General features: G+C 40.1%; 1 protein-coding gene across 1 annotated transcript; it reads left to right on the top strand.

Annotated features, from left to right (window-relative positions):
- Window positions 1–4,783: 4,783 nt before the first annotated feature.
- On the top strand, window positions 4,784–9,852 carry LOC106569396 (zinc finger protein 567). Its single transcript, XM_014140729.2, has 2 exons — window positions 4,784–5,232; window positions 8,194–9,852. The coding sequence occupies exons 1-2, from the start codon at window positions 4,956–4,958 to the stop codon at window positions 9,240–9,242; spliced, it is 1,326 nt and encodes a 441-aa protein (XP_013996204.1). The 5' UTR covers window positions 4,784–4,955; the 3' UTR covers window positions 9,243–9,852.

The following is a 9,852-nucleotide window of genomic DNA, read 5'->3' as shown; positions in this document are numbered from 1 at the left end:
CATGTGCACGCTCGTTGTCCTCACCAGGGTCTTGACCTGATTGCAGTTTGGCGTAGTAACCAACTTCAGTGGACAAATTCTTAACTTTGATGGCCACTGGGCATGCTGGAGATGTGTGCTCTTCACGGATAAATCCCAGTTTAAACTGTTTTTCTGATCCACGCCCCTATTTACTTTTTTTTTTATCTGTGACTATCAGATGCATATTTGTATTCCCAGTCATGTGATATCCATAGATTAGTGCCTGATGAATTTATTTCAATTGACTGATTTACTTATATGAACAGTAACTCAGTAAAATCATAGAAATTGTTGCATGTTGCGTTTATATTTTTGTTCAGTGTAGAAACATAAATCCCTCTACTTTCATATCACATCAAAATAATTTCACAAATGCAAAATAAACATTTACTGTACACTGTTTTAACCGGTTTTAACACTGTTGCAATCGACACACACAGGTATTCGGAGACGCAGATAGCTAATTAGCACAGGTAGTCCACCCCGTCTTCCGTCTGTTTTTAATAAACAAGCGCTGTAACATGGAAATATGGCCGTATGGGAACCCTAACCCTATAAAGGTGTGTATCAATTTAATTTCAAATGAAAAATTTTTTTTTGGTCTATATGAAAGATAACGTCCTTATGCATCCAAAACCGTACTGCAAGTGATGCTTGTTAATGTTCAGACTGAGCGGGGCGGCTTTTAACAAAACTCCCCCCTACAGAAGACGCCTTCGAACAATGACTTAAGTGTAATGTAATGGAACTGAGAGTCATGGTCAAGGCTGACTATGTGCAGAGCCTTTTGTAACATAAGCAATGGTGTGTATTCATGGATGCCAAGGGAAGCCAGGCTTCCCAAAAATTGACCAAGAAAAAAAAGAAAATGTATCTTTCATCACTCTGTGTTTTCATAATTTTCCTTCAATTCGCAGGAGGCTGAACATACACCATATGACCAAAAGTATGCTCGTCGAACATCTCATTCCAAAATCATGTGCATTAATATGGAGTCGGTCCCCTTTTGTTGCTTTAACCTCTCTGGGCTAGGTGGCACCAAATCGTCCCACCTACGTAACAGCCAGTTGAATCCTGTGGCGCAATTTTCAAATACCTTAGAAATGCTATTACTTCAATTTCTCAAACATATGACTATTTTACAGCTATTTAAAGACAAGACTGTCGTTAATCTAACCACACTGTCCGATTTCAAAAAGGCTTTACGACGAAAGCGAAACATTAGATTATGTCAGCAGAGTACCCAGCCAGAAATAATCAGACACCCATTTTTCAAGCTAGCATATAATGTCACAAAAACCCAGAAGACAGCTAAATGCAGCACTAACCTTTGATGAACTTCATCAGATGACACACCTAGGACATTATGTTATACAATACATGCATGTTTTGTTCAATCAAGTTCATATTTATATCAAAAACCAGCTTTTTACATTAGCATGTGACGTTCAGAACTAGCAAACTTCCGGCGAATTCACTAACAATTTACTAAATTACTCACGATAAACGTTCACAAAAAGCATAACAATTATTTTAAGAATTATAGATACAGAACTCCTCTATGCACTCGATACTCGATATGTCCGATTTTAAAATAGCTTTTCGGTGAAAGCACATTTTGCAATATTCTAAGTAGATAGCCCGGCATCACAGGGCTAGCTATTTAGACACCCAGCAAGTTTAGCCTTCACCAAAATCAGATTTACTATTAGAAAAGTTTGATTACCTTTCCTTTTCTTCGTCAGAATGCACTCCCAGGACTTTTACTTCAATAACAAATGTTGGTTTGGTCCAAAATAATCCATAGTTATGTTCCAACAGCGGCGTTTTGTTCGTGCGTTCAGGACACTATCCGAATGGTAAATAAGGGTCACGCGCACGGCGCATTTCGTGACAAAAGATTTCTAAATATTTCATTACCGTACTTCGAAGCATGTCAACCGCTGTTTAAAATCAATTTTTATGCCATTTTTCTCGTAAAAAAGCGATAATATTCCGACCGGGAATCTGCAATTAGGTAAACAGCCGAAAGAAAATACAGCATGGGGTCGACTCGGGCATGCGCCTAATTCCTTTGTCCTCTGATCGGCCACTTGGCAAAGGCGATTATGTGTTTCAGCCTGGGGCTGCCTCGACATCGTTCAGCTTTTTCCCGGGCTCTGAGAGCCTATTGGAGCCGTAGGAAGTGTCACGTTACAGCTAAGATCCTGACACTTCAATAAACAGAGGCAAGAACAACAACACCTTGTCAGACAGGCCACTTCCTGCATGAAATCTTCTCAGGTTTTTGCCTGCCATATGAGTTCTGTTATACTCACAGACACCATTCAAACAGTTTTAGAAACTTTAGGGTGTTTTCTATCCAAAGCCAATAATTATATGCATATTCTAGTTACTGGGCAGGAGTAGTAACCAGATTAAATCGGGTACGTTTTTTATCCGGCCGTGTAAATACTGCCCCCTAGCACTAACAGTTTAACAGCCTCCACTCTTCTGGGAAGGCTTTCCAATAGATGTTGGAACATTGTTGCGGGGACTTGCTTCCATTCAGCCACAAGAGCATTAGTGAGGTCGGGCACTGATGTCGGCCGAGTAGGCCTGGCTCGAAGTCGGCATTCCAATTCATCCCAAAGGTGTTCAATGGAGTTGAGGTGAGGGCTCTGTGCAGACCAGTGAAGTTCTTCCACACCGATCTCGACAAACCATTTCTGTATGGCTCTCGCTTTGGGCACGGGGGCATTGTCATACTGAAACAGGAAAGGGCCCTCCCCAAACTGTTGCCACAAAGTTGGAAGCACAGAATCGTCTAGAATGTCATTGTATGCGTAGCATTAAGATTTCCCTTCACTGGAACTAAGGGACATAGCCCGAAGAATGAAAAACAGCCCCAGAGCATTATTCCTCCTCCACCAAGCTTTACAGTTGGCAATATGCATTCGGGCAGGTAGTGTTCTCCTGGCATCCGCCAAACCCAGATTCGTCTGTCGGACTGCCAGATAGTGAAGCGTGATTCATCACTCCAGAGAACGCTTTTTTCCACTGCTCCAGAGTCCAAAGGTGGCGAGCTTTACACCACTCCAGCCGACATTTGGCATTGCGCATGGTGATCTTAGGCTTGTGTGTGGCTGCTCGGCCATGGAAACCCATTTCATGAAGCTCTCGACGAACAATTCTTGTGCTGACATTGCTTCCAGAGGCAGTTTGGAACTCGGTAGTGAGTGTTTTAACTGAGAACAGACAGTTTTTCAGCACTCGGCGGTCCTGTTCTGTGAGCTTGTGTGGCCTATCACTTCCTGACTGAGGCATTGTTGCTCCTAGACGTTTCCACTTCACAATAACAGCCCTTACAGTTGCCCGGGGCAGCTCTAGCAGGGCAGAAATTTAACAAACTGACTTGTTGGAAAGGTGGCATCCTATGTCAGTGCCACGTTGAAAGTCACTGAGCTCTTCAGTAAGGCTGTTCTACTGCCAATGTTTGTCTATAGAGCACATTGCTGTGTGCTCGATTTTATACACCTGTCAGCAACGGGTGTGGATGAAATAGACAAATCCACTAATTTGAAAGGGTATCCACATACTTTTGTATATATAGTGTATATTACACATGTCTTTGTTCAGCCATGACTCAGAGAAGAATAGTATATTACAGTTCTTAATATCCCGTTGATAAGATAGTCTCGAATGGAGCTCGTCCAGTTTATTCTCCAGCGATCGCACATTCGCCAATAGAACAGAGGGTTGAAGTGGTTTATTAATTTGCCACCATAGTCTCATCAGGGTGCCTGCGCGCCGGCCTCTATTGCACCGTCTTCGCCTATTTCAAGTGTTGGAGATTATGGCCTGGTCCAGGATAATCAATATGTCTTTCACCTCCGACTCATTGAAGTAGGAGTCCTGGTCTAAATCGAGGTTCTGATGTCCAGAAGCTATTTTTGGTCATAGGAAACGATGGCGGAAGCACCAAAAAATACACAAAATAGCACAATTGGTCAGGAGCCCGTAAAACGGACACCATTCCTTCCAGGGCCATTCTTCCATCTTCATACTGTATGCACATTCTGTTGGTTAACTTGAGTGTACTAGTCTGGAATGCATTAAAAGTCAGTTCATTTCCGTCTCTGGATTGAAGTCTCTGACTATTGATCTGATTATTAATTATACTGTGTGAATAAATAAGCCTGAGACTATAACCGTCCCACTAAGATTCAGGGCTACTCAGAAAACCCCACCACTTTAAGGAATACCTGGGATAGGATAAAGTAATCCCCCCCCCCCCCCAAAAAAAAGATATAGATGTACTATTGTAAAGTGGTTGTTCCACTGGATATCATAAGGCGAATGCACCAATTTGTAAGTTGCTCTGGATAAGGGTGTCTGCTAAATGTAAATGTAAAACTGATCTCTCGCTTTCTCTTCCTCTCTCGCACACGCTCTCTCTCAAATTACTTTTAATAAATCTGCAAAGAGTTGTCAATTTACACTCAAGTATGGAAATCTCAGGTATCACATCTCATGCATAACCATGGTGTTGTTAAGGATGAGCAAGCAAATGTAATAACTTATGAGCATTGCCTGGAGATGTTTTGTGTCATTATTTATATCAATTCCATAAACCAATGCATTTTCTGTTTCTAATTTGTTTTTGTGAATAAACTTCTTAGGCAGAGAACTAATTGTCTTTTTTGTGTTTTCTGATTGATTTCACAGAAATATCCCCATATGTGGGCATTTATTGGAACGTTTACGGTTACCCCTTTTGTCGTCATTTCCGTTATCCGTCATTTGGAAAGAGAACATATTTTTTCGCACACAGTGCTGCTTGCCAGCTTCGACAAGCTGTACAGTAGTAGAAACAATTATGTTATAAACATTTCCCAGAGGCACTAGCATTGCATATTCGTTTGGTGTAACAACGGTGATTTTATTTGAAAACAATGTCTAACACTGTTTCTTTCAGTACACAAATAGCTGCAATCATGGATGTGCTATCAAAGGCAGCTGTCGCAGAAATAACCAAACTTGTAGACGAGGGCACCGTCGTGCTACGTCTTGAAATGTGCCGGAAAGAAAATGAGATAGAAGGCCTTCAAAATAGTTTACAGCTGATGGAAAGAGAATTGCGGAAAGCTCAAAGCGAAGTAACAGCACGAGTGGCAAATGACAGGCAACATGCTGAGGGAATTCGGTTTGGGAGTGGGACTCCACAAAAAGGTGAGGCGAGCTGACTCGATTTAGTGCTATCAAGTCAGGTTATTTTGTCACTGTTCACGGTTTTGTTTGATATCTTATTATGGGTTCACAGCTTTGAAACCTATTGTTATTCTCATTTTTTGATCAAATAATTTATGCTTGAGTTAACTTTCTTTCTCTCTAATTTGCCACACCGAAACTAAAATCCATGGTCTAAAGAAATGACACAAATTGCCATATTATTATTATTATTATTATTATTATAAGCAGGCTCACTTAAAACATATCTGTCGCCCCGTTAGACCTATGAGATTCCCTTAAAACACGCCACCTTCATACAGTTACGACCAGAAGTGACTTCTTCGTAGCTGGTTAGGAGAATTAGGTTGGGGTTAGCTAAAATGCTCTCCTAACCTGCAACGGAAATTCACTTCCGGTCATAGCGGGTGTGTTTTTAGGGAGTCTCTTTGAACTACATACTTTTAACTTTTTATGCAGATGTCATTCCTCGTGCTGAACATATTTGCCTCAAGGACCCTTAAGGTCCGTCAGGATAGACTTTACTCAATTAAGAAAAAGTGTACTTCTCAAATAACACAAAATTCGGTATGTAGGGCCATGCTACATATCTTAACTAACCCTTAGCCTTTCTCAAACTAAGTTAAGACATGGCTGAGTTATTGATAAAACAGGAAATTAGATTTTACTTGTCCATTTATGACCTTTCTAAATCCACTCCACAAATACTTTACCATGATGAACCATGTTAAGTTGGGCATTGATACTTTAATTTAAATAATTAAACTAACAATTCACTTTTTTGACTATGCAACACTAATGCTTAATATAATCATAAAAAATGTACTTCTCATGGACTAAAAGTCAGATTCACTCCAAATGTGGTATTTGGACTCATCACAATAACCCCCCCCAAAAAAACGTTTCAAAATTACACTGATGCATTTAAAGATTTTTATTTAACTAGGTAAGTCAGTTAAGAACAAATTCTTATTTACAATGACGGTATACTCCGGCCAAACCCGGACGACACTGGTCCAATTGTGTGCTGCCCTATGGGACTCCCAATCGCGGCCGAATGTGGTTCAGCCTGGATTCGTACCAGGGACTGCAGTGTTGCCTCTTGCACTGAGATGCAGTGCCTTAGACTGCTGTGCCACTCTATACCAGTAGATGCATATTAGCACATACGCTAATATGCATCTAAGGGTTTACTGGTACTCATTAAAGTCCCGTAGATCACTTCATTACTCCCTTTTTTTGTTTAGAAAGCACTACTATACAAGCTTCTGACTTAACTTCATTGTTAAAGTATAACAACATGATACCAAACCTGTTCACAGGGTTGGTTAACTCTTCACATTCCTTGGGTCTCCACCGAACTAGGTAAATCCTCTTTTAGTATAATGCTTGACATTTTTGGAATCACTTACAAAATGAATTACATTTGGATTCCCTGGTGCCACTAGGGCAGTTTAAAACCCTGATGATAAATGAGTTAACTGAGGTGTGCAATTGTTTTGATTCACTTTAATAATTTGTGGGTGAAGTTGGACGTTCTAATGTAATGTTCTTGTTATTCTATCTTGTATCTTCTAGTTGTATCTTTTATTTTATGTCCTCAGGGCACCATTTGAAAATAAAACCCTGGTCTCAATTGGGCTCCCCTGATTAAATAAAAGTTAATAATTTAAATGCAAATTATTCAAATATATTTTTCTCGTGAACCATGGTACCAAATGAAAATAGGCCAATGGTACATGTCTTAACATTAGCTTTTCTCAAACTAAGACAAGGGATTGGTCAAAAGATTGCTGAGTTATTGACAAATCAATAATCAGATTTTACGTGTCCAGTAATAAAACCACTGTAAATCCACTTCACAGTGGCCTATCAACTTAACACTGTTCATCCTTATCATGTTAGTCCCTAAGATGAACCACACTGAATTTTGTATTGATATCTCAAAGAACAGGGACACTAACTCATTTTTTGTATATGTAACGCTAATGCTCAAAATCATCTGCAATAATCTCATGAATCATACGTCAGATTCACTCCAGATTTTGTATTTAAAGTCATTGAATTAGCCTCTAATGAATTTGGGAATGATTAGTTGCTGCTTTTAAAGTTGGCCACGCTACCAGGCACCATATCACATAAGGGCTATAATAACTGAACCGATGGACATGGGGCCATGAAATGTCATATGTAAACCTTATGTATATGTCCTTAGAAGCTGTGTGAATATGAAGTCACTGCAACATTAGATGGCTGCACCAGACCAGTTGGTGGCACAATAGATACTAAAGCAATAACTATTGATCAAGTGGACTTTGTCTTAAGCAAATTGTTAGATTTAAATAATGCTGACAAACAATGTGAAATATAGTGATTAGTATATCGGTATAATCACATTGTTCCGCTATTATGTGGTCTGAACGTGTTGAAAAGTGGATCTTTTTTTCTGGAAAATGTAAAACCTTAAGTACAGCTGTTTGCGCAGTGTTGCGACTATCTTTAAGTGCAATCAGTGAAAGCATTACCATGTTTATCTCTCAATATCACAAGGATGACGCAAGTGGACTTTAGTTTAATGCTGTACGTTTGAATGCAGCAGGTAATCATTCTTAAGTCATTACTTAATGTTTTGAGTTTATATACCAATTCGGAGGTCAGTTTGACTGGTTTATGTTAACTTCTGTGAAATATATTCAGCTTTAGTGTATTGGTATATTGAGGTCATCTTTGATTTCTAGGACTTTTATTATGTCTGTCTGTGTAAATTATTTAAATCTGTTCGTACACTCCACATTAGTGTTCCAAAATACTTCAATACTCTCACAGCTGTACTACTTGGTTTGTTATCCAACTGATCTTGTCCTTTCTGTCATCCTGTGAACTCCATTCATTGTTGCTGGCAGCAATATTGACTTTGTAATTTTATAAACTGTCTACTTCCAGGTGATGAAGAGAACCAAAAATCCCAAGCCATGCCTGTAGAGGACCCAGTAGAGAGCTTCAATGAGCTGCAGAGGTCTGGACACCTTGAAGAGGTGAGGGGTGGACTGGAGTTTCTGGTGAAAGCAGAGCAGGTGGAAGAACATGTAGCCCAGGGAACCATACAAGATCCAGGAATCACAGACAGTGTGGACTTTAGAATGGACGAGAGAGATAGTCAGCTGTGGTCCTCTGTTACACAAGGACTAAGTGGGAATAATTCAGGCCACCCAGATGGGTCTTACTCTACAGGGAGATGCTTACAGATGTTCTCATCTCAGGCAGATCAATATCCCACTCCCATCCCAGCCCATCCTTCCTGTAACTCTTTGTCCATTGTAGGGAAACCACTGGATGACATATTCAGCACTGTCCCAGTGAAAGTGGAGCCTGAGAGGCATCCTGTGTATCATGACGATGCCATGTCTGAGTCCATACATGTTGTGCAGGGGCAGTACAGAGATACTCTGCATCCTGTTGTGAGGGAGGGCTTGATTTTACATCCCAGACTGCAGCAGCCAGGACCTTCTTCACATGTCCTCTTGAGAGCAACTGAGAGCACATCAGAGTCACACTCACACAACCAAGAGCATATTCTTAATAAGAACAGATTGAAAACAAAGAGGATGGTAAATGTTTGGAGAGCTGTACCAAACCAAAAAGTGTTCATCTGCTCATTGTGTGGAAAGAGCTTCCACCGCCATTGTCAACTTGAAGCACACCAGCACTCTCATGCTGGAGTCAAGCCATACAGATGTCTTGAGTGTGGGAAAAGTTTTACTCAAAAAAAAAGACTTAAGTCACATCAGAGTGTTCACACGGGTGAGAGACCTTTCAGTTGCAGACTCTGTGGCAAGATGTTTACAAGGCAGGACAACTGCCAAAGACATGAGCGATTTCACAGTGGACAAAAGCCATTTAATTGTGTTCAGTGTGGTAAAAGTTTCACGGTTCTCGGTAACCTCAAATTACATCAAAAACATCAATGTAAATTTGCCAATGTCAGAATGTAAGATTGCATGTTGTAAAGTGTATTTCTCAGCATTGTATACTTAATGAACTGTTAATATCGATTGTTGAGCCGTTCAACTGTACTGAGATTAGCAGGTTTAGGTTTCCAACATGACACTGGTTTCTAAATGATGAATTAAGTATTTTCTTTGCCTCACCAAGAGAGCAACAGTTGCATGATAGCTTGAATTGTCTTGCGCATATGCTCCTGTAGTTACGGTTAATTTTTGTGAATAAAGCAGCAGTGTGAGTTAGTGCATTTTGGGGTTAAAAATAAAGTTGACATTTGATTGCATTGTAAAACATCTTTAACATTTCTTCAATGACTGCAGTGTAAGTACAATGCAACAAAATGTGAAACTGTGCTTTTTGACAACTGTCAATGAACCCCTATTTTTGTTTACGGATAGTTGAATTGTTGCCACAGTTCGAGGTAAGCTAGGCTGACTATGTAACTTAAATTGCATGATTAACATTATTGCTTGAATTTTGTATCTTGTTGGTTTTGACATTACTAATAATAGCCAAATGTTTTCTTCCTGTTGTAGCCACTGTAGGTGTCCACTCCCAAGTGCGACTGTCAGGATGCATTAAAGGCTTATTTTGGCTTGG

Source organism: Salmo salar, chromosome ssa14 (assembly GCF_905237065.1).
Source record: "Salmo salar chromosome ssa14, Ssal_v3.1, whole genome shotgun sequence".
NCBI lineage: Eukaryota > Metazoa > Chordata > Actinopteri > Salmoniformes > Salmonidae > Salmo > Salmo salar.
The sequence above is the reverse complement of the archived record's forward strand: the minus strand, read 5'-3'. Positions and strand labels throughout refer to the sequence as shown.

Coding starts and splice junctions, on each gene's coding strand:
- LOC106569396 (XM_014140729.2), top strand. CDS start 4,956: ATGTCTAACACTGTTTCTTTCAGTACACAAATAGCTGCAATCATGGAT. Junction 5,233..8,193: donor GAGTGGGACTCCACAAAAAG/GTGAGGCGAGCT, acceptor GTCTACTTCCAG/GTGATGAAGAGAACCAAAAA.